The 26951-nt window shown below is 35.3% G+C and overlaps 4 protein-coding genes across 6 annotated transcripts; 1 reads left to right on the forward strand and 3 right to left on the reverse strand.

Annotated features, from left to right (window-relative positions):
• Positions 1-2391: 2391 nt before the first annotated feature.
• Positions 2392-7267, forward strand: LOC120271974 (nucleolin). 2 transcript variants are annotated; one of them, XM_039278670.1, is made up of 12 exons: positions 2392-2725; positions 3422-3960; positions 4080-4169; positions 4253-4492; positions 4790-5011; positions 5109-5412; positions 5511-5836; positions 5932-6041; positions 6161-6264; positions 6344-6420; positions 6510-6606; positions 6760-7267. In XM_039278670.1, the coding sequence occupies exons 1-11, from the start codon at positions 2461-2463 to the stop codon at positions 6603-6605; spliced, it is 2373 nt and encodes a 790-aa protein (XP_039134604.1). In that variant the 5' UTR covers positions 2392-2460; the 3' UTR covers position 6606; positions 6760-7267. The 2 variants fall into 2 exon arrangements, with proteins under 2 accessions (XP_039134604.1, XP_039134603.1); XM_039278669.1 differs by having other exon boundaries at positions 6820-7267.
• An 8053-nt stretch (positions 7268-15320) lies between these two features.
• LOC120271854 (trihelix transcription factor ASIL1) lies at positions 15321-16720 on the reverse strand. The gene has a single exon (XM_039278533.1). It carries the CDS (start codon positions 16484-16486, stop codon positions 15536-15538), a length of 951 nt encoding a protein of 316 aa, XP_039134467.1. The 5' UTR covers positions 16487-16720; the 3' UTR covers positions 15321-15535.
• Positions 16721-19609: 2889 nt separating this feature from the next.
• Positions 19610-20619, reverse strand: LOC120272494. Its single transcript, XM_039279322.1, has 3 exons — positions 20235-20619; positions 19966-20142; positions 19610-19869 (listed from the first exon to the last, which is right to left on the reverse strand). Exons 1-3 carry the CDS (start codon positions 20475-20477, stop codon positions 19810-19812), a joined length of 480 nt encoding a protein of 159 aa, XP_039135256.1. The 5' UTR covers positions 20478-20619; the 3' UTR covers positions 19610-19809.
• Positions 20377-25339, reverse strand: LOC120272493 (pentatricopeptide repeat-containing protein At4g14190, chloroplastic). 2 transcript variants are annotated; one of them, XR_005540209.1, is made up of 4 exons: positions 24891-25339; positions 22640-23905; positions 21948-22055; positions 20377-20485 (listed from the first exon to the last, which is right to left on the reverse strand). XR_005540209.1 is itself a non-coding variant. In XM_039279321.1 (2 exons), the coding sequence occupies exons 1-2, from the start codon at positions 25278-25280 to the stop codon at positions 22763-22765; spliced, it is 1533 nt and encodes a 510-aa protein (XP_039135255.1). In that variant the 5' UTR covers positions 25281-25339; the 3' UTR covers positions 22066-22762. The 2 variants fall into 2 exon arrangements, 1 of the variants encoding a protein (XP_039135255.1); XM_039279321.1 differs by lacking the exons at positions 20377-20485; positions 21948-22055 and having other exon boundaries at positions 22066-23905.
• Positions 25340-26951: the final 1612 nt, after the last annotated feature.

Here is a 26951-nt window from a genome sequence, read left to right on the forward strand (position 1 = left end):
AACTCGATGCCCTTCAACGCATGCATGCATGGGATCTTGTTCCACTTCCTTCTAGCGTTACTCCTATCAGCTGTTGATGGGTCTATGGGGGTTAAGACCCGAGTTGATGGTAGTATTGAGCACCACAAGGTGTGTCTTATTACTCGTGGTTTCACTCAGAAGTATAGCATTAACTATGAGGAGAGATTTGTTCCTGTGGCAAAGTTTACTACTGTTCATCTTCTTCTCGCTATTACAATCGCTCGTCACTGGCCACTTCATCAGTTCGATGTAACCAATGTTTTCTTACATGGGGATCTTTCTGATGATGCTTATATGACTCCTCCTCCTGGTTTCTCTCATCCTCCTCAGCATGTCTATCATCTTTGTCGGGCTATTTATTGACTCAAAAAGGCTCCTCGCGCCTGGTTTGAGCATTTTCGCAGTGTGGTTCTCGCTCTTTGTCTCATTGAGAGCTCTTATGATTATGCCCTTTTCACTCGGCAGACTCCTCGAGACCTCACTATTTTTCTTCTTTATGTTGACGATATGGTCATTTCTAGTAATGATGTTGATACTATTCTTTCTTTGAAACAACGGTTACACAATGAGTTTCAGATCCAAGACCTTGAACCTTTTTGTTACTTTCTGGGTCTTGAGGTCGCTTATTCACATCGAGGTTACTTGGTGTCTCAACAGAAGTACATTTCTGATATTTTTTGACGAGCTGGCATTACTAATCACTGGATTTCCTCTATTCCTATTTAGTTGCATTATCGTCTCTCCTCTTCTGATGGTGAGCTGTTGACTGATCCTACCAGCTATCGAGCACTTATGGGTGCTCTTGTTTATTTGACCATCACTCGACTTGATATTGCGTATGCTATTCGCATTCTTAGCCAGTTTATCAGTGCTCACCGATCTACTCATTATGTTGCACTTTTATGGGTTCTTCGTTACCTCCGTGGTACTATCATTTGATCTTTATTTTTTTCTGCCACATCCTCGCTTGAGTTGCGAGTATACTATGATACTAATTGAGTTGGTGATGCTACTAATCGGAGATCTACTACTGGTTTTTTGCATTTTCCTTAGAGATTCACTTATCTCTTGGAAAAACAAGAAATAATCTAATATTGCTCTTTCCAGTGCTGAAGCTGAGTATTGTGCTATGTCCTCCACTGCTAAGGAAGCTCTTTGGTTGTGTCAGATTTTAATGGACTTTGGTGTTTCCATATATGCCCCCACTAATATCTATTGTAATAACTATAGTGCTATCAAAATTGCTGCCAATCTTGTGTTTCATGAACGCACGAAACATTTTGAGGTCTCTCTTCACTTTGTTCATCATTATTATCTTGCTGGCAGTATTCTTTTTCCATATATTGCCACTACATAACAGCTTGCTGACTTTTTCACTAAAGCACAATTGTCGCTCGATTTCGATTCCTAATTTACAAACTCTTGATTTATAACCCACCGTGAGTTTGAGGGAGTGTGTTAGAGTAATATAGTTTTATGTATAATATATATGCATATATACCTTATATCTCTCTATTCATATGTAGATGGTCTTGTAACTATTTATTGGATTGTTGTTATAATGAATGGTTGAGCTTTTTCTCACATATTATATTATATTATATTATATTATATTATATTATATTATAATTTATAAGTTAAAAATTTTTCAAAAATATTTTTTATTATTGAAACATTAATTTTGATTTTGTAATCTATCTGTTTCTAATTTTTATTAAATTTTCTAATAGTATAATATTTTTTTAAATGATTTTTAAATAGTTTGATGTTAAATATGAAACTTGTTTTGTATTTGCGGGCCATGCTTTTTTTTTAAAAAAAATTAAAAAATAAATTTTTTTTTTTTTAAAAAAAAAATCTATTTGAGTTGAGTACTTAACCCAAAAAATCAAGTAACAAATAATTGGTTACTCAAAAAGGCTCCAACCAATTTTGATGGCTAAACTTTGATTTAATTAATATTCATCAAAACTAAAAATATTAAAATTAAAAATTTATATTTTTAAAATAATTATGCTTAGTTCATCAATATTAATAATTTAGTTTAAAATTCATTATTAAATATATTTATTAAAAAATAATTGAAAATGTTAATAAAAAAACCATTATCAGGTGTTTCAAATGTGGGATTAGGCTTATCAATTATCCCCCAATCAAATTAAGGAGGAAATAAAAAATTAAATAATTTAATTTGTTACAGATATTTAGAAAATTTATCTCAAATAAAAAAAAAAAAATAAATTTCATAAAAAACATGAATTGACCGGAGCCAAGGGCAATAAAGTAATTTTCTATTTTTTAAAATTCCCATAATACCCTTATCAATGATACAAATTTCCAAAATGTCCTCAACTATATAAAGGCTTTGCCGAAGCTAGGGTTTGTCGCGACCAATCTCTCTAGGGCTAGGGTTCCGAGTTCGCAAGAAATCTGAGAGCTATGCCTCCTCGGGCGGTGAAGAAGGCTTCCGGTGTCTCGACGGCGACGAAGAGGACGGCGTCGAGGACGGCCAGAGGTGGGCCGAAGGCGCAGGTGTGTGCTGAAGATGTGAAGGAAGAGGTCTCGATCCCCGTTGTGGAGTTCCAGGAGGAGATGAAAGCTGGGGAAGCCTTGGCCTCTGTTGTGGAGACGAAGGAGAATATCAGGGAAGAGGAGTTTGCGGAGGAAAAGCTCGAGGCTTTGGAATCGATGGCTAATGGACCAGGTGATTTTGAAGGTTATGAATTATTGGTTCTTTGATCTCGTGGTGATCTAGGAATCTGATGTTTGTGAGTGGGGTTTTTTATGAATCATGAGGAAATTCGAGGCTTTTATTGGGATCTGATGTTGATTTTTTCTGATTTGTATTTGAGGATCTTGTTTATTTTGATTTTTGTGTTTTTGATGGATTGCTGAATTTGTGCTTTGGTTAATCTTTGACAAAATTTTGCGGTTTTATCTTTTGGATTTAATTGCGTTTTCTTATGTGCTTTATATAATCGTGGTGAATACTTGCTCAATTCTTTCTTTTTTTTTCTTTTATTCATGTTTTTCTGTGAAAAAGGCGGAATTTTTATCTCCTTGTTCCTGAATATGATACTGGATCGTGTCTTCTCTTCCCAAGGATTCTATTGTTTCTCTGAATTGATAAATTTAAATGTGAATTTAGAACCTTAATTTCAATGAAACATGTTGCTGTAATTGGTTATGCTTTTGTGTGAATATGGGATGGTGTCTGCCCTTCCTAATGATTCTATTGTTACTCCGAATTGTTAAATATGCGTGTGAATAAGAGCCTTAATTTTGATGAATTATTTGCTGTACTTGTTTAGCCTTTTGTTTAAATTTGAGACAGCAACGCTGTTTTTTTACTTTTTTTAGTTGGCAGAGTTCATTAGTTTTGTTGTTTGATGATCTGCAGATAAAAATGATGCCAAAGATGCTTATGAAGGGGATGATAAAGGTGAACGATTGGAACTGGATGATAATGACCCTGAATATGAGGAAACTGCTGTTGACTATGATGAGAAGGAAATGGAAGATGATGACAATGCTCAAGTAGAGGGAGTTGAAGTTGAGGAGTATGTTGATGGGGATGATGCTGTTGAAGAGGAAGTGATTGAGATGGCTGAGGAGATTGAGGATGGTGGAGAGGATGTTGAGGGAGAAGAGTATGAGGAACATTATGAGGAGGAGCATGAGCACTATGAAGATTTGGAAGAACATCAAGAGGTTGTGAAGGAACGCCGAAAGCGTAAGGAGTTTGAAGTTTTTGTTGGTGGCTTAGACAAGGATGCAAAAGAGTCTGATTTGATGAAAGTCTTTAGTTCTGTTGGTGAGATTGTGGAAATTAGACTTATGATGAACCACCTAACTAACAGGAACAAAGGTTTTGCTTTCTTGCGTTATGCAACTGTGGAGCAAGCAAAACGTGCTGTTTTGGAACTCAAGAATCCAGTGGTATGATTATTTGCATCAAATGGTGTTTTCCTTGCTTTGTAATGATCAGATTAAAGCTTTGCACTTATCTTTAAAGTTCTGTGATGGTAATACGTTAGCATGTTATTTACTTGATCCAGGTAAATGGTAAACAATGTGGTGTTGCCCCTAGCAAGGACAGTGACACACTCTTCTTGGGTAATATTTGCAAAACATGGACAAAGGAACATGTAAGTTTACTAGAGGTGCTCTTTTTGCTAGCGGTGGTTGTATATGCTGTGCCATTGTGACATGTCTCTCTTAATTTGTTCAGTTGAAGGAGACATTGAGGAGTTATGGGATTGAAAACTTTGTGGATTTAAATCTTTCGGAAGATAGTAATGATGAGGGAATGAATCGTGGATTTGCCTTCCTGGAGTTCTCTTCGCGAAGAGATGCTATAGATGCTTACAGACACTTGCAGAAGAGGGATGTCATGCTTGGAGTTGATCGGCCTGCTAAAATTTCACTTGCAGACTCATTTATTCAACCAGATGATGAAGTCATGGCTCAGGTATGTTAGCTGAATTTCGGCAAGATGGCTTCATTTATTGTGTTAGCCAGTCACTGTAGATCTTTTGGATTGAATCAGCAATTTTATTGAGAGCATATATATATTTTTTTATCTAGAATATATGCTTTCCAATAAAACTCTGAAGAATTATGGAGTCTCTGACTTAGTCATGCTATAAGTTTGAACCACAATTGGTTGATCATGTCCAGTTCCATCCTGATTACCTTTCACATGAATTTTCAATAATATTGATTTCTTTTAGTGATCACTCATTGTTATGTGTCACCTCTGTGCCAGGTTAAGACTGTTTTTGTTGATGGTATACCTGCTTCTTGGGACGAGGATCGAGTCAAGGGATATCTCAAAGAATTTGGTGAAATTGAAAAGATTGAACTTGCTCGCAATATGCCTAATGCTAAGAGAAAGGATTTTGGCTTTGTCACATTTGACACACATGATTCTGCTGTCAGGTGTGCTGATGGCATCAACAACCAAGAGCTTGGTGAAGGCAATAGCAAGGTTGGCCGCATTACCACTGTCATAGTTTCATTTATGTCTGGCGTACTCATTGATTTCCAAGCCATGTGCTTGGCTTCATGCCTTCTTTTTCTTCCAGGTTAAGGTTAGGGCCAGATTATCAAGACCCCTTCAGAGAGGTAGAGGGAAACCTGGTTCTCGGGGAGATTTTCGGTCCAGCCGAGGGCCCCTTCGAGGAAGTACTCGTTCATCTTGGTCAAGGCCGCCTCCTCGTAGAATCCCAGGAGGTGTGCCTAGACAACTTGGGGGTCGTGCGGTGCCTGCTGGTGGTTATGGATCTAGGAGGACAATTGATTTCCGTGAACGACGGCCTGTTGTAGCACCACCAGAGAGGGCAAGACGTTTGCCTCCACCAGTGCGGTCATATGAGAGGCGGCCTCCTCGTAAGCTTTCGTCATGTTTATATCATCATGTGGGAATGAGTTTTGTATTGGTTTGTCAATTTTTTTTTCTTTTTTTAAATGTTATATCACATCAACAGCTCCTGAATTTCCTAAGAGTAGTTCTAAGCGGGAGTACAGTAGGCATGATGAGCTTGCTTCTAGAAGTAGAGTTGCTGCTGCTGCTGAGTATGGGTCAAGAATCCTCACCGAGAGAAGGTCATCATCTTACAGGGATGAGTTTTCTTCCCGTGGATCAAGCTATTCTGATATAGTGCCACGGAGTGCTCCCCGTGCTATGGAGCGGAGGCCATATGCTGATGAAGTTTATGGGCGAAAACCTGAATGGCCTATCCCAGCTTACAGAGAAGCACGCAGCCGTGATTATGATCCTATCTCTGGATCCAAGCGTTCATATTCAGCAATGGTGAGCATTTGTTTCCTCTCTGATGCGTTTAACAGATTAGTTTACATTGGTTTATCTTGAATTGTTATATCTTGTTATGGTTGATCTTCTTGAAGGATGATGCACCCCCTCGCTATCCTGATGTAAACATGCGGCATTCAAGGGCTCGGATAGAGTATGGAGTCAGTGGAAGTAGTGCTCAATATGAAGATGCCTATGCTGAAAGGTATTTGTTGGTATTGTGCAACGCATATTGAAGTTATCATTGCTTTTTATAATCCTCCTCTCCCCTTTTGTCTAAATTGTGGGAAATGCACCAATCTCATCTATTATATGGTCGTACAGGCTTGGTCGATCACATGCGGGATATGGTGGGAGCAGGAGTTCCCTTTGTGGCCATGAATCACATGGTTTACATGGCAGCCACCAAGGCATCAGTTATGGTGGAGGTATGCCAAATTTTGATATATTTGGCAATTGTGCATAGCTTGTCCTCTTTTTGTTTTCTTACGTTGTTTTTTTGGTTAGGTTCTGTAAGTGGTAGGGATGTTAGTGGAATGTACTCATCAGGCTTCAGTGGTAGTTACCTCTCAAGGGGTTCTGATGTAAGATTTTTATAACTGTTTTTAACTTCTATTCTGCAACACTGCCAAGTGCCAAGAAGTCTGAAACATTTCCTATTTATTTTTCTCAGCAAGTTGGTAGTGGCTCGTATTCTTCCTCATACTCTGGTCGTAACATGAGTGGCAGTGGGTACTTAGGTGGTAGTGGATCCAGTTCATACTACTGAGGTATGTTGATCTTTGGCTCTTCATCCAACCATCTTTCTTGCCTTTTTTTGTTTTTGTGCTAGTGTGTGCTCTAGTAGTCATGTGAGAGGATGGTGCTTTTGCTTTTTGGTCATGCTGCTTATGGATTCTGCTGCTGAATATTGATTAAGAAAGATGCCTGCTTGGTGCTCATGGACTTTCAAAATTACATATGGAATTGTCTTGATGACACAGATTTGACATCAAAGGAGGCTCGTGTAAACTGTGGACTTTTTGAAGCTTCCTTATCTGATGCTTGCATGCATGGATGGAGAGAGACCATGAGTGTTGGAAAAGTCATGTGGATTATTTTAAGGATTTGAATATTTGTTCAGTTGGGTTATTCAGACATGGATGCAAACTGAATACCTTCCAGTGTAAGGATATCTCAGTTATTTACTCAGGGATAAGACCATCAAACAAGGCCTAGTGTGATGTATGGAAACAAATTTTTTTCTCTATTAAGATCACCATAAACTGGACAATGAAGTTGCTTTCACATTGAGTTTTTATCAAGTATTATATTTGAATATGCTTGGCCATTAAGGTGTTGCTGGATGCAGCAGGACATGTGAAATATCAACTGCAATGGGATATCTCCAATTGGAACCTAATCTATGAATGTTGGACAATGATTATTAAACGGCATGTGCATATATTTTATTCTTAAAGGTTGCTGCTGTTCTTTGAAAAAAAATGAAGGCGGCATTTGTTACTTGTGAACTGTGAGTTTATGGTTTTCTAACTGAGTTCTGTTAACTTTTGGTAAGATAGTAGAAGCTGTGGAAATTCCCTATCAAACTATGTCAAATCAAGATTACTTTTAAGCATGGTCACTTGGGTTGTGTTTCAAGATGACTGTTTACATGATCAAACCTTTTCCCACCCAAACTGTGTAGTTGGCCAAAGTATTTGTTAGATACATCGTTGTGCCTTACTGTTTGTGATCTATACAAACTGATCTGGTAAGGATGAAGATGGATAACATTTGCTTGACAAGGTTCAATCCTTGCAACTTTTCACAATTTACTAATTTTTCTCAAGATGTATGTTGTATATACCTGTTGAATTTTGCCTTTTGGTATGGTGTATCATAGAAAAAGAGCATTCAAATCATTAACAAACCCAGTTGTGTTTTTGCTGGTTAAAACCATTATTTGACAATGTCCACATGGTTTAAGTGAAGGTCTTAATCAAGTAGTCAGGCAGAAAGGGGTAACCAAACAGACAAGTACAGCAAATATATTATCAAGCAATATCCGATAAGGAGAAGTAAAATTTCAGTTGCATTTGGTTTGATTTCTTTGCAGTGTTTGATTAAACACTTATAAAGTTTATCAGAAAATATATGCATCTAATAGATGGGAATTGAAAAAGAGTATGAGTGCTGCTTACATCAGTTCACTTGGAATTCAGGTAGCAATTTGAATGATTGCCCAAGTGTTGATGATTCTTTTCCTGTTCCGGTCTTGTTACCTTAACAAAATATGTGATTTTGGTACAAGCAACAATTGATTTTAATGTCTTTGATCACCACTTGATTCGGAGAGAACTCCGGTATAACTTGAAATGTATTACAGAGCACTTCCATTACCATGGAACTCATATTGACACGATCCTGAACTTTTGTGCTTGAGTACTCCAATTATTTAGATCATGAACTTAGAGGATGCAAGTATGATGTATTGATTTGAGCAATCTTCTCTTGGAGTTCTTTCCCTGATGAATATTGTTATGAGTAGTACAGCAGCTGAGATATAATTTTCTGTTGGTTTTCCCTGCACTACTTGAGTATGAAGATTCAAACCTGAAAGACAGCATTTCTAATGGCATCTTGATGGATGATTTGATAATTGTGACAAGATCATGACGATGACATTATATTACAAACTGTTTTCCTTGAGTGTATGACATAGATAATGGTTTATGAATATTATTTTCAGAATTCTATTTTGCTAGGTACCTGATTAGGGCTGTCTGATTGGACCAATAAGATTGTGATTCATTGCTTTCAGGGACTGTCAGGTTATCAGCAGAATTAACCTTGAATATTTTTATCCTTTTTAATGTTGTTTACTTACATCTTAAGGTACAGTTTATAGCTTCTTTGAATCTTTTACAGAACAGGCATCTGTGGAGTCTTGTTTTAGTCTTTGAGGGGTTGTTAGGATTTTGCTTTGAATTTATTATTAATAAGAAATGCAAAATATTGGTTCAAGTTCACAAACTAATCATTGGAGATTGTTTTAAAACCATTTTTCTGAAAACATTTTTCTCATTTTTTTTTCCTGTTTTTAGAGAATGCTAGTATCACTTTAGATAAAATGTTTCCCATTTCTTAAAGTACTTATTAAATCTGTATTTTAAAGCTTCATGGTAATATACTTATATATATATATATATATATATATATATATATAAACTAATAGGATTTTATTTTTATAAATCTTATCTTATCAATGGGCTGTATATTTAAATTATATGTTTGTTGGGATTAAAAATCTTATCTTGTGGTTTAAGTATTTGGACCGGAGGCATTTTTTTTAGATTCTCTATTAAATAGATTCTATGTTATTTCTAAATTATATAATATCATGATATAAAAACAATATTTACATATGTTTCTAACTTACATAGATATATCATATATATATATATATAGATATATAATATTATGTTTTAAAATTTATTTAAATGTCACTATTAAGATGTATGAATATATAACAATGTTATGGAAAGAACATGTTGAATCATTATGTTCTAATAAACATATGTTTTATTTTTAAACCTTGTTTTGTGAAACAATTGCTACAAACATGTTTTCTAAAAATTTAGGAAAAAGTTAAAAATAAAAATAAGTTTTGTGTGTGTGTAGTTCTCCAAACAAGAATGTCTTTGTTCTTTCATAGAGGACTATACTAGGCATTGATTCTGAGCTTAAGTACTAAGAAACATAGTATGGTTTGTTAGGATATATTTGGCTAACAAAATTTTAATTAGCAGCATTGGTAAAATTTGTTGGAATATTAACTATTGTATAGGATGAAATTTTTTCCTCATCAATTATAATTGTATCTATTTTTACTTGTAAAGCTGTTGGAACATTAACTATTAATGTTCACGGTGTGTTCAATTGCATGTATGTTGATCAGAAGTTTTAGTTCCCTTGGCTGATATTAAAGCTATGCAACTTAAGCATGCAATACTTCATAATTTCCTAACATAAGCAATATGCAGCTTAGCCTGGTTTAGTTTGACTGATTTCTGTATTTTTATGCATTCTTCAACTGGATCTAATTTTGAATTTGTTAACTTTTCCATACAATCTTAAATTTCTTCTTGCTCTCGAGATAGATTATATGCTCATGTTTTTGTTAGTGAGTCATGTTTGAATGAACAAACCTATTTATTTTAGTATACATTGATTCACTTTGAGATGTAAGATGAGCTTTTAAACTCTTAATATATATTTTACTTGTTTTCTCTATGCATATCATCTAATAACAACTGTTGTGTGGCGAGATAGATTATATGCTCATGTTTTTGTTAGTGGGTCATGTTTGAATGAACAAACCTAATTTATTTTTAGTACATTGATTCACTTTGAGATGTATAATTTATTTTTAGTTTGTATTTATCTAATAACAACTGCTGTGTACCTCTGATGCGAACATGGTTCCACAAATGAATACAGGTGGTATTTATGTTGTCATTATTTTTAGCTGATTTATTTTCTTGAACTGATGGTACAAAAGAGAGGCAAACAGCAGTAAAGATTAGCCCCCTTGAAAAGAACAGCAAGTCATGAAGACCGGTAATTTTTTTTTGTGTGAGATTTTTGTCCAGTAAATTTTCAGTATTTGTGTAGAAAGATTTTGTCTGTTTTATGTTTTTACGTTCAGGCAGCCTTGTTTTCATTCACACAAGTTGTGTTTTTTCCTTCCTGTTTTCTGTTTTTCTGCTGGTTTGTTCCATAGGTGGGATGATATAGAAAAGATTCATGATAATTCTTTTCTCTCTCAATTGATGTGCATAAACATTTCAAGCTGTAATCATCCTTATAAAGAGGTGCATGCGACAAGAAGGTAGGTTTTCATCTGTAAATTGAGTTGGCGTTAACATTATTGACATGAATTTTCTTTCTTTTTTTTATTCATTTCTTTATCGGTATTAGGTTGTTTTCTAGATTATTATTGTCGTGAGAAAATTAGTGAAAAAGATTTATGTTTTTTGTTTGAAGTCCCTCTTTTCTTTGTAATATATATAGTAAATCACAAACTCTTGTGGTAAATTTTATGTTTTAATTTAAATAAAAAGAAATTAAATTAAAAAAAATAATAAGGAAAAAATGATTTGGATGCTGTATATTAAAGTTAGTGTTCATGTGAAAAAATTATCTAAGAAATTTATTCACTAAGAATATCATTACTCATGTATATATATATATATATAAAGAAAAAGAAAAAGTTTAAACGCATTGTTGTGCTTTTAAATCCGTGGAAACCTAATGTGATAAAATACTATTATTATTATTATTATTATTATTATTAAGGAAACAAGCTTTCTGGAAAGTCGGATGTGTAATGTCGACATCTGAAATTTGTAGTTTATGCCATCCGTCAAACCCCCCGGCATATTAAAAGAAAAAAAAAAATGGTTTTATTTATGTTTGAGATGTATGATAAATTGGTTTAAGAGAATGAATTTTGGATTAATTTAGATTAAAGGTCAGCCCCTTTTTACAAGAAGAAAAATAATTTTAGTTTAAACAAAAATTACATGTATAAGTAAATTCAACTCATTAAACACACGTGTGTTAAACTTAAAAGATCAGAGATTACAAGTTGGTGTATTAATGCGTGAATTTTAAGATTTAATTTTATATTTTAAAATCCAATATCAAAAGTTCAAGAGAAAAGTAGGAATTTGATTTTGATTAAGACATACGCACAAACAAAATAAATATAAATAAAAATAAAACCCCTAAAAACTTAAATTGGGCCAACATCCAATAAATGGCACCAAGTTGGCCCACTTCCAATAAATCCAATGAGCACTTCTCAACTGATTTTAACAAAAAAAAAAAACCCAATCAGAGGTGATAAATATTTTTTATAGGTTGTTTAGCATGTCAATGATTTTCAATTAAAAATTAGAGTAATTAATTATTTGTTACATACATTTATGAGTAATTCAAATCAATGATAGCTATCCAAATCCAAAGACCATATAAACACTTGAGCCAAACCATATAATCACAAATCCAAATTAAAAAGTTATCACCAGCACTCCCTCAATTATAAATATTATCAGCAGAAATGCTAATCAAATCATATTGTAATATATATATATAATACATAACTAATTCGTGATTAGCAACACAATCAGCACATTCAGTTATCTTAACAAGACTGCAATGGAAACATCATCACACCATAAATTAATTTGTTTATATACTTAATATGTGCATGCTCAAAATAACTGAGGAAAATAGACAGACAATTCTATAAGATCATATTAAATTTTAATTAAATGATCATTTGAAAAGGAAAAACTGAAAACACAAACTCCCACAGCAAGTTAACTAATCAATCTTGCATCCCTGAAAAGCACTTAACTTCATCACTATAACATTTCTAGGAGTTCTATGTAGACAACTATTTAGAACCATTTCACAAATATGCACAATTTATGTGCTGATATGGATAGCAATATGGCAGAATAATAATAATTCACAAGGTTGGAAACAACAACAATTCATGAGGTTAAATAGATCCACATAGGCAAGAAAGAAGCAACAGAGAAAGCTAAAAATATACATGGTTTAAAAATCTTATCAAACAATCAGCATTGTTGCATTTGAAACATATGGATCTGCAAGCTTTCACATAATGGATCAGTTGACAACTCATCACGCGAATAATCGTACAATTGGCAATAGATATACTAGACATACCAGAAATTTATGCCTAATGTAGAAAACAGAATTGCAAATTTAATGTCTGTCTGATATGATTTCAATATACCCAATACAAATTCAAAATTGAAGAACAATTTAAACCAGTAGTTCATCCGAAGTTTGCAAAATCACCGAATTCCATAACATGGTAAACAAATGCTATGAAAGTCGAACAAGAATAACAAATGGAAAATATTTTATGACACTGCTCGGAATAAATAAAAGGAAAATATTTTACTACACCGCAAAGAATAAGCACTACACAACCAAAGTAAGTTGCGATTACATCATTGCATCAGATAGCAATGAGGGTTATGCACAATAATCACTGAGCCATCATTAGTGTTAGAAGTCAATTTTCTAAAAGTATGCATATGCATTGAGAGTGATAATGTTATTTGTGCTAATCCCGTGCTCCATAGATCTCACAAGAGCACATGGCCTGTGGTGATTATCGATCAAGCAAAAATCATATGTGCATTTCCATTTATTGCTTGAAAAATCACATACTTATACTAAAAAACATAGAATCTCACTTATCAAATGAAACTCTATAAAAAGCCTAAAGTTTCCAAGAGACTAGTAACAATCAATTAGAGAACCTTGGCTTGTTACCAAAAGGATGGTTGTCCAATCAAGTCCCAATGAGCTCAGCTTTAGTTTATTGTTCTAAGAATAACAAGGGAAATGAAAGGTTTCCATCAAAAGTCAAGCAATTCCAAGTTGACGAAGCATACTCTAGTCTTATTGCCAAGTTAGACAAACTAACTAGCTTCTGAATGGGAAGATTTTGGATGAATACACCAAACATAAGAATGAAGGGGTGGAGAACATGTTGTGCCAATTTAATTGGGATTATCGATCAAGCAAAAATCATATGTGCATTTCCATTTATTGCTTGAAAAATCACATACTTATACTAAAGAACATAGAATCTCACTTATCAAATGAAACTCTATAAAAAGCCTAAAGTTTCCAAGAGACTAGTAACAATCAATTAGAGAACCTTGGCTTGTTACCAAAAGGATGGTTGTCCAATCAAGTCCCAATGAGTGGGAAAAGACCTGAAAGGAAACCTTTGAATGACCAGGCACAATGACCTGGCAAGCAAGGATCATAAACTGAACTCAAATTAATTGACTATTGACATTGTTCATCCTACGATCTGCATTGATTACTAGGAGGCAATTATCACATGAAGGATATTGAAACTCGAATGCATTAAACAAATTGAGACTGTATCCCATATAAGTGAAGACAGGCAAAAAATTTCATTATGAACATATGAGAATACATGGAAATTCATTTAACAAAGACATGTAACAAGAATCCTCACTTTCGGAAGCAAAATACATGATGGCTTTATCACCAAAGCAGTTGGCCCCTCTGTGAAAGAAATAGCAGCTTTCTTGTGGAGAACAATCTAGTGGATCCTTGTTCAGGAAAAAGCCAGTACGCTAGCACAATATGCAGCATTTGCAATACTGGCAAGGCCATCCATTTATTCATTTGACCCATTAAACACAAAGGAAGATCTTCCATTAGATATTTGACTCATTTAACACATAGGAAGAGAAGACTGAGCACTAATAGCGTACAAAAACTAAACCTATTAACAAATAAAAACCCCCACAAAACTCCCAAAACAAGACAAGAAGCTACTAATAACACACTGATGAGATGAGTTGAAGTGCAATGATGCTGCAAGCTAAGTTCTAAGCAAACAACTTGTGTTGAATAAGAGGTAGGCTTCGCAAGTCACAAGAAATGAAGAAAGTATTTCAGCTGACCCTGAAATACTTGGCAAGCCACAAGAAATAAAAAAAGTAGACCATCCATTACTTATCATTTAACATGAAGGAAGATAAGACTCGGAATTAATAGCATTCAAAAACTATAATCTGTAGCAACAAAGCAGAAACCGACAAAACCCCCAAAATAACACTAGAATTTATTAATAACACAAAAATGAGAAGAGACGCACTGCAACAATGCTACAAGCTAAATTCTAAGCAGACTACTTGCGTTAAATATCAGGTCGACTAGGCAAGTTCACAAAGGAAAAGAAGCCTGACAACCACTGGCATGCGACAACTAAACCTAATAATGACAATGTAAAGAACCGACAAACTTCCCAAAACAAGACTAGAATCTACAAACAATACAAAGATGATAACAGATGCAGTACTATGATCCTGCAAGCTATAAATTCCAAGAAAACTATTTGTTTGATTGAAAGGCCGACTAGGCAAACCACAAGATAACTAAGAAAGTAGACTATCCATTACTTATTTGACTCACTTAACACAAAGGAAGAGAAGCATGAGAGCTAATAGCAAACAAAAACTTAACCTTATATGGCATAAGCAAAAGCCCAACAAAACTCCCCACACAAGAGTAGAATCTGTAAATAATACAAATATGATAAGAGATGCAGTGCCGCGATCCTGCAAGCAATCAATTCCAAGCAAATAATTCGTGCTGAATGACAAGATGACAAGGCAAAAAAAGAGAAGCCTAAGAACTAGTAACAAACAAATACTAAATCTTCTAACAACAAAAAATCCTAACAAAACTCCCAAAACAAAACTAGAATCCATAAATAATGCAAAGACCAGAAGAGTTGCAGCCCCACAAAAGTGTGAGCCAAATTCTCACTAGACGATTTGCATTAAATAACAGGCAGATCAGCCAAATCACAAGATAACTAAGGAGGTAACACAACACCCATTCTGTATATCAAAAGGAGAATATGATTAAGATAAGCAAATTCACAAACTAACATTAAATTACAGAGCATTAACGGTCACCTTTTTCTTCCCTGCATAGATGTTCTTTTCTTTCCATGAAATCCCTAAAAACCTAATCACATTTTGAGAAGAACAAGAACAAGAACAAGAAAATAAACCAAAAAATAAAAAGAGTTAGAAACAAGGCGAAGAAAGACCTTCCTTAAGACTCCGGTGAAACCTTAGCCCTCTTTTTCCCGAGAAGACCATTGACAAAAGCATCCACAATCCTCCTCTGCGAATCAAGCACCATCTCCGTCCTCTTGAGCTCCATCTCCATCCGGACCCTCTCCATCTCCCTGGCCTGCTCCATTTTCATCTGCTCCATCCTCATGAACCTATCACCCAACATCCTCAGCGCCGACACCACCTCCGCCATAGCATCGCCCTCATCCTTCCCCCTACTCCGCCGCCTGCTCTTATCCAGCTTCCTCCTCATCTCCTCCATCGTAGGCCCCATCCGCGCGAAACCCCCGAGCAAGCGACTCCTAGAGCTAGGGTTAGGGTTTTGGATCGGCGTCGGCCGGTCCTCAGGCCTAGATCCAACGATCTTCGACCTCACCGCCTTAGGGATCTTAAACTTAAGCCCTCCATTTTCCATCAGGCGGTGAAGGCTACGAGTAGGCGCAGAGCGGCGATCCACCACCTCCTCTTCCTCCTCGTCGGAGGCAGCGCGATTAGAGGGGCCGATCTCCATAGAATGGAGATGAGAAAAGAAAACCCAAGGGGAGGACGGGGTGGCGGAGGGATCAGCGTTAAGGGATCGCTGACGCTCAGCACGGTACCGCTTGCGAAGTTTCTCAACCTTATGGCGGCACTGAACGGAGGTCTTAGGGGTAGCGCCGGCGAAGTTACGGCAGCGTTCGGCGACAGCGTCGGCGACCTCTTGCCAGTGCGTGGCGCGCAGGTTGCCACGGCGGAGGTCGTACCACTTGTCACGGTAGGACTCGATCAGGGCTAGGGTTTCCTCGTTGGTCCAGCACGGCGGCGGGAGGCGGCGAGAGGAGGAGGAGGAGGGAGGGGGAGGAGGAGGAGGGACGGGGAGAGGAGAAGGAGTTCGAGAGGCTGGAGGAGGGGAAGGGGAAGGAGAGGGAGAGGGAGAAGGAGAAGCCATTGAAGAAGACGAGAAGAGGAGATGAAGAGGAATAGAAGAAGAGAGAAGGGGAAAAGGAAGAGGGGGTGGTCATTATTAGGAGGGGGGGTAAGAGCACCGCCCACGAAGAGGGGGAGGGGAGAAGGCGGGGCCGAACGGGGCGCGGCGTGAGGTGGGCGGTGTGCGGTGTGCGGACCGCCTCACTGGGCACTTTGGGTGGCGATGTTGGGCCTGTGTGCGGTGGCTATGCTGAAATTTGGGCTTTTTTTCACTTAACCCCCTCACCCTTCATGGTTATTTTTATATATACATTTATGTTTTGTGTGATTTTGAATCTTTGATTAGGGGGTTTATTCATTTTAGCCCTTTTGAGTTTTTGCGGTTATTGAACCTCATATTTAAGTTACTCATATATATATATATATATATATAATTAGTTTTCTATGGAGGTCCTTATATTTTAAAAAACTAAAAACGCTTGATGACAGTCATTAGATCAAAATCTGGTGATTGTTATTTAGTATGCAAAGTTACTGTTTAGTTATTAGTTATTGTACTTTAATATTATTAAGTACGGTTGATTGTAATATGCTTGGTCCTGTTAGGTTCTGTGTGCTAATAGTAATAGACATTAATAGTTAGATTTACTTCTAAGGTTTTACTATAGAACACCCCTAAAATGCATCCTCATATATATACATATAGTAGGTAGATGACCAATCATCTAGGGACACCCACAGTAATTATTGGATTACCATTTAATGGCTACGATCCATCCATAAACAACATTCAACAGGTCCAAACAGTGTTATACAATATATATAGTAAAATCATGAACAATATATGCATAGTATATTAGTATGTATATAAACAATGGCCGTTGGATAATCATCTAATTGTTGTAAATAAATATCCTAGTTAACAGCTAGCTATTTGCGCATGTACACAGATGATTTAAATTCGTATATACATCTTGGAGTTTCTATAATTTTTGAGGTTTTGAGGTAATATTTATATATATATAAAATAAAAATTCTACATTAAGATTAAATAACAATGTGCAATTGAAATTGATGGTATGATTTAGTTTTAAAAAGTGTTATGCACATGTTTTTTTTCAAACCAAAAAATGTATTTAATTTTTTTAATTATTAATACTATATTTAATATAAATAAAAACTTAAATGTAATAAATGTGCATGTGTTTTTAAGTTATAATAAGTTTTGTATGGAGGTCCTTCACTTTTTAAAAACTAGGGATATTTGCTGATAGCCATTAGATCATGATCTAATAATTGTTATTTAGTATATATAGTTATTATTAGTTATTGTACTTTGGTCATGTTAGATACTATGCATTAATGGACAGTAAACACTAAATTTGCATGTAAAAGCCACTATCAGACGCCTCTAAAAAGTGTCATATATATATATAGGTATACATATATTAGGTCCACACCAGGGTTATTATAATGTTAGAAGTTTTGAGGTAATATTATATATATAGACATATGAAAATTTTTTACAATGATAATTTATTGTATAGACAAAAAATGTAATTAATTTTTTTAGTTATTAATATCATATTTAATATAAATAAAAATTAAAATATAATAAAAATATTATTTAAATTTGTCCATGAAATACTCCAAAAGCGGATTATACATAATAGTATTTTATGTGTTTATATATAATGGTTAAAAATGCATTTACACCCATAGATTAATTATATTAAAATATTATGTAGACCACTATGAGCACCTAGGGATGAGCATTATTTGAAAAAACTGAATACCAAACCCAATATCGAATTTTTTCTGGTTTGGTTTGGTAACAATTCTATTGATAATTTGGTATTCCGGTTTGTTTTTTTTTTTTAAAAAAATTTGGTTTAACCGAAACCGAACCGAATTATGTTATATAAATAAAAAAAATTATATGTAGGCTAGGTTTTTGTATAAGTTATATATGATTAATTTATAAGCCCATTACCTAATAGGTTATAATCTGGCTAAAATAATAGAATGATGAATTAAAAAAATTATGAATTAATAGTTCAATTGATTGCCATAGAAATTATTTAAATTTTTTTTTATTTGATTTCAGTTAAATTACAAATTTCGGTTAATAACTGAACCGAACTAAAATATTACGATTTGGTTAATATCAGTTTTTATCTTTATTAGGTTCAGTTCGGTTTTCATTTTTGAACAAATTCTGATTCGATTAATTGATAATTTGGCTATTGATTCGATTATCGAACCGACCGATGCTATGCCTATGAGCACTTAGACTCCCCGAATTATGATGCTTTCCACTAAAGCTGGTTAGTGGGCGTGTATGATATAATATTATAATTTTGCAATAAAAAATTTCAATTATATATGTTAACTAGTATATTATATACATTTTTGAAAAGATAATGTACCACCTCAACCTCAAGTATTGGTGGGTTTACTAAAATTTATCAAAATGAATTTTTATAAATATATTTTTTAAAATTATGTCAACTTAATTTTATGTTTATTTATTGTAGTTAGTCATTAAGAAAAATGTCATGCAGCTATTAACATTAACATATAACTGTTGGAGAATTTAATAGACTAGGACATTTCACTTTATGGCTAGTATATTTACAAAACCATAAATGAGAACACTGATATTGGTCTATACAAAATAAATCTCTTCATTAACAAAACCTAATAAATAACTTTCATTAAATTTTAAAATAGATCAATATTCAACGTATCAAAATTCACATAAAATTTTAATGATAAAAGTCTAAATTTAAATCAATCTTATTAAAAAATTTATCAAATTAATATTTAAATTATGCAATAATATCCATCCAGATTAAAAAAAAACAAATCATTTTATGTGAAATGATAAAATTTTAATTTCAGTTGGAGTAAAAGGTAGTATTTCCTAAACTTTTCCAGCGAGAACTAATATAATAAACATCTAATTTTTTTTCCCCAGACCGAACAAATGACACTTTTTTTTTTTAATTTACAAAAATGACAAGCGCTATTTACACTAGGTATACACACAAACTGAGAATTAATCATCCCACCCGTCTATCCTCAACTAGGGACGAAAAAACTAGGCTGGGAAATCCATTGTGAATTATTACTATTATTGCTTCCAACAAATCTTAAACTCAAAACTTTTTTATTATCTCTAATTTTTCACAATAAAATTAAATACCACTAGATTATAAGTACTTTGTTCAAACAAAACACCTTCATACATAACTTCAGATATATATAATATATTTATTTAGCCGGACACAAATACAGCACTTGGATTATTATATGCCAAGCATGCTCTGAAGAGTCTGAACTTCACCTTCTCCGTCGAAATGTGGAAAGGAACTTCACAACGAATCCCGGCTTCTTCTGCATCTACACGAATACGAAAAACTTAAAAAAACTGACCATAAAAGCTAAATATATACACACACACATATATATATATATATTATTAGATCATCATCTCACATGGAAACTTCTCACAATGGTGTTCATAGTGTTGCGGATGGATTCACTCATCCTCTTCTTCCTGTTATTGCCAAGTGATCTCAGAACAAAATTCGGCAGCAGCAGCCTCTTCCAATATTGTCCAGACCGAGGCGAGAGTTTCTTGTATTCACTCTGATTGCGATATGCTGGAACAATCTATATATAGTAGCAAAATTCAATGAGACACCTAGTAACCATTCTAAATTTCTAATGCACAAACAAAGTACACAAGAATCACTTGGGCATGCCTTGTTGCTTGTATGTTGGTTGCGGGGGATAGCTCGGGAGGTGGTGCCGGTTTGGTGCCCGTGAGCCCTTAGCTGCTGGCAATATTGGAGAAGCTCAGCTCTCCGGTTGTAGGCACCGCCAGAGTGCTGGTGTGATGGTCGAAGACGAGCATGGTGGTTCTTGCTAAAGGACAGTCTTCTCCTTCTCGGTTTTACTTCATACACAGTTATCAGGACCATCTTCTGCACTCGTGCAACTGCCATAGTTTCTCCTTTTCCAGACACAAAGCAAACAACATACACTGAGATCAATAGATTGCAAGTTGAGGATGAGTATAATTAATATAGAGAAAATGAAAGAAATTAAAATGGTGTTTAGGGGGAAGGACTTTTTCGGCCTGCAAGAACACATACCGGAAGAAACAAGACAGTGATAAATACAATTAAGATGTGGACTTCCATCTGGATGTATTAAGGACAATTTCAAAGGGTCATAACAAATGGTGTTAGATTAAGAGTGGTTTGTAAGTTGGTGCTTGATGTCTTGTGAATGCCCTTTTGTGTGGTGACATTTGGACTTGCATTGACTATAAAATAGTGCTGCATAATGGGATATGCTCCTACAGGATCAAACTTAATCAGATTTCTAATGATTAAATTTGGAGAAAATCAAAGCCTGAATTTTCAAAGAAGGCTTAGCTTTTCCCCCTGAGTCTATTTACATTTTCAAAATCATCAGTTCAAGCTTGACAATTAAAGAGTGAAGATCAAAAGGCAAATATTTTGGGGCCCGGTTTTGGGCTGCCATGGCTACTAACAACCACTGTGGCAGCTTACATTGTCATCATCAATATGAAATAGAATAATTCTTTTATGAATTTGGTATTCACTATCAAGAGTTCTAAAAAATTAAGGAAGATACTAATATGTTGGCAAATTGAGAACTGCCATGTAATTCAAGATTGAAGACACATTCAAAGATTGAAAGGACTTGGTCAGGATGGAAGACATTGCTGTCTTCTCACTTAGTAATTCAAGATAATGCTAGGTGGTGTCATGACATATAAATAGCTAGACACATGCAATTTTTTGACCTCAAGTTTGTCATTATGAAGAATGCTTGAACTTGATATGTGAAAAGTTCCAATCAAAATTTGTAGGATTTTTCGAAGATCTCATTTGATATCTTATATGTTACATGGCTATGTCCAATGCCATATACATCAAATTATAATATCTTTCTTCCCATTCTCTTATTGAACAATTCATAGGTTACTCATAAATAGAATATAATCTCCAAGGGAGGGTTCACAAACAATAGTCCCTGGAATCCTTCTAATGCAAAGAAATGAAAATTTCAACCCAAAAAAAATTCATTGGAATAAAAAAAATATAAAGAGGCCACACTTGAAAAATAAAAAAGTCGGTTGCCCATCAATCAATCTTTTATTAGAACAAGGACACAAACCTATCATGTCTAATGAGAAGTCAATAAATGACTCAGTTAAAGTTAATAAGAAGTGCACATCAACTATTTGTCTGTTATAGGAGTTTGGCAATATGACATTCATTTCTGAGCTAATTGTAGAGAGCCCTGATTCAATGGGAAATTCATACTGAATCAACTGGAATTTAGAAGAAGGATAACAACAACAGCAATGATAATGAAGTGATAATCTGTGGTACTTAAAAAATCATATTGAACGGTACTAATTTGTACATGGCCATTGTTACCTGCGGAGAAGCCATAATCATGACTCAACCCATTTCTCTTCTTGGATTTGACCTCAATGATTAATGATTTGAAAGCTCAATCAAGCTCAGGAAAATATCATGGCCACTCTGCATAAAGGTTCAATACATATAGCCTCAGCAACAGCATCTTCTGGTTTTCCACTTATTAATCTGTGTTACGTCGACCATTTCTTCATTAAAGGAAAGGAAAGACAACAGGGTGAACAGAAATACTTACCGCATGTGGTACGACATTACATTAGCAACATGCTTTGAAATATTATAAGATATGCCGATGAACAGGTCACAAAGGAAATAATGAACATTGTGAGAAACCCGCACATGAATGCAACATTTTCATGAATGCTCAAAAGATAATGACATCATCAATGATCCAATGCAGCTTGAGACAAGAAGTTTCAATCCAACCTTCCCCAAAAAAACTACTGAAATAATAAGCTTTCAACTATGCATGCTCAAATAAGTAATAAACAAAACAAAAGAAAGGCAAAACAAATATAAAAAGATAAAATTTCAAACACAAGCAACCATGCATTTTCTTGGACCACAAAAGAATTATGTACAAACACATGATGAGATGATTTTTGTGATAAAAAAAAGGCTTAAGCAGTCTAAGTGCAACTATGTTTGCACAAAAGTGGAAGATTCTTGTTTTTCCTTTGAGAAGCTACCTGAGATTATATAAGCAGCAGGTAACGTTTTACTGCTCCAAAAATATGTGACAAATATTTCCATGTAATCTGAGTGAAAGCAAAAGAAAAGCCAGAGTCTTGATTGAATCAGTTGACAACCCTTTAATCCACTGTTTTTCCAAAAACCAAACTGATTAGGCTATGATAGGTCCAATGTTTTTTCTCTTTTAAATTAGAACCTGCAGACGAGAAGATCCTCTCACAGTCTCTCATAAAAAGTCCTTTACCAAATGTATTCAGAACCAAAGGATCAGTTCTCATCTCAGCTTCTGTTTCTAGAAACCCACTTCTTCTCCATATTTCTAAAATACGGGTACCATCATATCCAATCCTGCATGCATCAAAGAGAATCCCAACTGTTATAATATCAGGTTTTCTATTGTGTTTGCCAGTTTGAGAGAGTACAGCATCTAATTTGCTGAAATCCTTGACCTTCAAGAGAAATAGAGCAAGGATATTTACAAAGGTCACTTGGAATTCTACTTTGGCCACTTTCATCTCCCGAATGATAGATTCTATGCCTTTCCGGCTCAAGAAACATGCAGATGCAAGGAGAAGAATACACCAAACAAGATCAGTCCTACCAGTTCGCGCACTGATATCATTCCCCAACTCCTCTAATCGAGCAAACCTATAGTTTTCTATATAAACTGCTGCCAACTTCCGAACTACAGTGTCCTTAATATATGCATTTGTTTTCATAACCATATGGTAGACCTTCTCCATCTTCTCCACAATCCCAAGATTGGCATACGCCTCAAGCATTGCAACCAGAGTTGAGGGCTGCAAATTCATCCGTTTAGAAAGCACAGTTCTATACACCCCCTCCATTGTATCAACAAGTCCACCCTGTGCAAATTCCACAATCAATATATTATAAGTAACTTCATTTGGTGAACAACCCACTGATTCCATTTGCTTCACACATTTACTGAGCTCATCATACATTCCACAGGTGCCATATGCTCTAATAATCCCATGATAAGTCTCCGCCATAGGTTGTAAACCAGCATCCACCACCTTCTTTAAAAAACATGCTGAATTATCAAACTCCTTTTTTCTAGCAAATCCATGAATAATGTCATTGTATAACGTCAAAGATGCAGTGAGACCATGCTTCTCCATACCCTGAAAAATTAGGATAGCTTCATCCATTAAGTTCTCGTCACATAACAACCGAATGAACTTTGAGTAGTTAGCAACATTCATTCGAGATGAATCTTTGTTCTTCCAGGCATCAAACACCTGCGTGGTATGCAAGACACCAAATATTGAAGATCAAATACACCAAACAAGCACACTACACTAAGCATCAAGATTTAGGAAAGAATGAAAATGATTTTTCTTCTCCAACAATCACATATATCACCTCTTCAAATTTCACAAAGTGCATCTAGATTTGTACTCCAAAACTAATACTTTAACCACTTGGATTGTTCAAAAATTTCACAAATATCACCTCTTCAACTATCGCATATATCACCTCTTCAAATTTCACAAAGTGCACCTAGATTTCTACTCCAAAACTAATACTTTAACCACTTGGATTGTTCAAAAATTTCACAAATATCACCTCTTCAACTATCGCATATATCACCTCTTCAAATTTCACAAAGTGCATTTAGATTTGTACTCCAAAACTAATACTTTAACCACTTGAATTGTTAAAAAATTTCACAAATATCACCTCTTCAACTATCACATACAACACCTCTTCAAATTTCACAAAGTACAACTAGATTTGTACTCCAAAACTAATACTTTAACCACTTGGATTGTTCAACAATTTCATAAATATCACCTCTTCAACTATCGCATATATCACCTCTTCAAATTTCACAAAGTGCACCTAGATTTCTACTCCAAAACTAATACTTAAACCACTTGGATTGTTCAAAAATTACACAAATATCACCTCTTCAACTATCGCATATATCACCTCTTCAAATTTCACAAAGTGCACCTAGATTTCTACTCCAAAACTAATACTTTAACCACTTGGATTGTTCAAAAATTACAAAATTATAGCAAGTAAACACCTGATCAAACTAAAATCTCTAAAATAATCCTAGTTCCTCCAAATGAATTTTCTAATGAATGACCAAACATTCTCCATGAAAAGAAAATTTTCACTTGAAGACAATTCAATGATATTTTCCATCCAACAAAACTCAATGTGAAGTATTGGATGACAAACAATAGACATTGAAAAGAGATAACACTTTCCAACCTTGAGAGCATCCACAGGTCGTTCCTCCTCAATGAGGAATCTGACAGCAACCCAGAGCTGATCTCTGAGCCAGTCTCCATCTCTTTCAAGGAGCCGAATAGGGCATGAATTCTTCATTGAGAGCTCAGCAAGAAGGGTTTTGAGGCTGTTGGTATGGTGATAAGCCTCGACGAGCAGGGACTGGTGCTGCCGCTGCTGCTCGTCGTAGTCTTCACTGCAGCCTGCGGCCAGGTTCTTCGACAATGAGATGTTGGAGTGAACTCGGGGCATAGCAAGGATGGTACGATGGCGGGCAGAAACGAAAGAAGAGGGAAAGGTATGGATTTGGGGCTTGGATACCATGGGAGGCGCGGAGAAGGGATGAACCCAGAGCTTGAAGGCTTCGGCCATGGCGGTCTGCGAACGCTAACAATGGCGTTGCAAGATTACAGTCACAGAGAAGCTAAAAAAAAAATCCAGAGAAAATCAAGGTATTTTTTTTTAAAAAAATTAAATTTTATTTTTAAATAATGCAAAAAATTCTTTTAATTGATGTATGTATATGGATTATATGTTTATTATTATTATTATTATTATTATTATTATTATTATTATTATTATGTGTAAATATTTTTTAAAATCTAGGGATGTTTGATGGGTAAATTTTTGAGGAGGTCATCGTGTTTTAGCTAATTTCACTTTTAGTCATCATTTTTCAATTTAGATCAAAGTGGTCATCCGAATTCGATTTCATTTCACCCGAGCGGTCACTCTTTGATTTCCAAACTAAATTTAGTGACGTGGCAGTGAGTAGCTCACGTCACATTAAATAAATTATTTCCTCACACCCAAACTGGACTTGACACGTCAGCGAAGTCCACGTCATTTTAATTAACCCACTCAACAAGCTCAGTTAGCGCACAGTTACCATCTTCTTCACTTCCCCTCTTTCAAGTTCATGTTTTTCAGCAGAGCTAAGGGAAGAGAATCAGTTGACGAGAATCAGTGGATGGTTTTCCCCCAAGCCGACAGGGAAACGAAGCGAAAGATTGGAAAAGAACCTAGACCTTCGTACTTAGGGCATCGTCAGATGGAGTTGAAAGTTAGGGCATGTGAGTGAGTTCACAGGGAATGCTTGTAGAAGTGATTTTGGAGTTTTTTTTTCATGATTGTATAACCCATCCGGTCTTCAGAGGAAGGTGGAAGAGAATGGCTAGTGATGTGCGAGTGAGATGATGTTCTAAAAAGCAATCATAATTCTTTTTGCGCTTGAGATTATGGTCGCAGATTATACATCAATCATAATTCTTTGTTTGTCTTGGGTTGAGATTATGGCTACAGCTTATACATATTGTAATTATACATCAATCATAATTCTTTTCTGTGCAGCTTTGAGATTATGGGCTGCTGGATTATACATGTTGTAATTACACATCAATCATAATTCTTTTTATTTTTTTGTCTGCGCTTTGAGATTATGGTCGCAGATTATACATGTTGTAATTATACATGTGTGCAATGAAAAACCATGGATGAATTGTCTGCAGATTAATAGTCTTGAATTGTTGCAGATTTCATATTCATAGTCTTGAGCTGGTACATATTGCAGATTCATAGTCTTGAATTGCTGCAGATTCATAGTCTTGAATTGCTGCAGATTCATCGCCTTAAATTGCTTCATCTTGAGCAAATCAATGTACAAAACGATGAGGTAATGTGACTTACGGTATACTGGAGCTTCATCTTGTGCACCTCTTACCCGCCAAGCGTTCGACATGATGTATAGAGATGGCTACCACCTCCGCGTGCGTGCCCCTAACTCCAATCGCTCGCAACATCGACTTTGGACTCCCTCCTCTTCCTCTCCCCGTTTCCCCACAACTCTCCGTGATCGGCTCTCGGATGATCGACTGTAAGTTAGGGATTGTAGGGTCGGGTATAGGGCCCCTCTCACGAGAGAAGGGAAAGAGGGAAATAAGAAGATGGTGATCGTGTACCGATCGCGTACCGATCGAGCTTGTTGAGTGGGTTAATTAAAATGACGTGGACTTCACCGACGTGTCAAGTCCAAATGGGTGTGAG

This window comes from Dioscorea cayenensis, chromosome 11, assembly GCF_009730915.1.
Source record: "Dioscorea cayenensis subsp. rotundata cultivar TDr96_F1 chromosome 11, TDr96_F1_v2_PseudoChromosome.rev07_lg8_w22 25.fasta, whole genome shotgun sequence".
NCBI classification, from domain to species: Eukaryota; Viridiplantae; Streptophyta; class Magnoliopsida; order Dioscoreales; family Dioscoreaceae; genus Dioscorea; species Dioscorea cayenensis.

Excerpts from the sequence above, each read along its gene's own strand:
- LOC120272494 (XM_039279322.1), bottom strand. The coding sequence starts at position 20,477 with ATGGCAGTTGCACGAGTGCAGAAGATGGTCCTGATAACTGTGTATGAA. Across the intron at positions 20,143-20,234 it reads ACCAACATACAAGCAACAAG|ATTGTTCCAGCATATCGCAA; the intron begins GCATGCCCAAGT and ends TACTATATATAG. Across the intron at positions 19,870-19,965 it reads CCATTGTGAGAAGTTTCCAT|ATGCAGAAGAAGCCGGGATT; the intron begins GTGAGATGATGA and ends GTATTCGTGTAG.
- LOC120271854 (XM_039278533.1), bottom strand. The coding sequence starts at position 16,486 with ATGGCTTCTCCTTCTCCCTCTCCCTCTCCTTCCCCTTCCCCTCCTCCA.
- LOC120271974 (XM_039278670.1), top strand. The coding sequence starts at position 2,461 with ATGCCTCCTCGGGCGGTGAAGAAGGCTTCCGGTGTCTCGACGGCGACG. Across the intron at positions 2,726-3,421 it reads ATCGATGGCTAATGGACCAG|ATAAAAATGATGCCAAAGAT; the intron begins GTGATTTTGAAG and ends GATGATCTGCAG. Across the intron at positions 5,837-5,931 it reads AGCGTTCATATTCAGCAATG|GATGATGCACCCCCTCGCTA; the intron begins GTGAGCATTTGT and ends ATCTTCTTGAAG.
- LOC120272493 (XM_039279321.1), bottom strand. The coding sequence starts at position 25,280 with ATGGCCGAAGCCTTCAAGCTCTGGGTTCATCCCTTCTCCGCGCCTCCC. Across the intron at positions 23,906-24,890 it reads GACCTGTGGATGCTCTCAAG|GTGTTTGATGCCTGGAAGAA; the intron begins GTTGGAAAGTGT and ends CATACCACGCAG.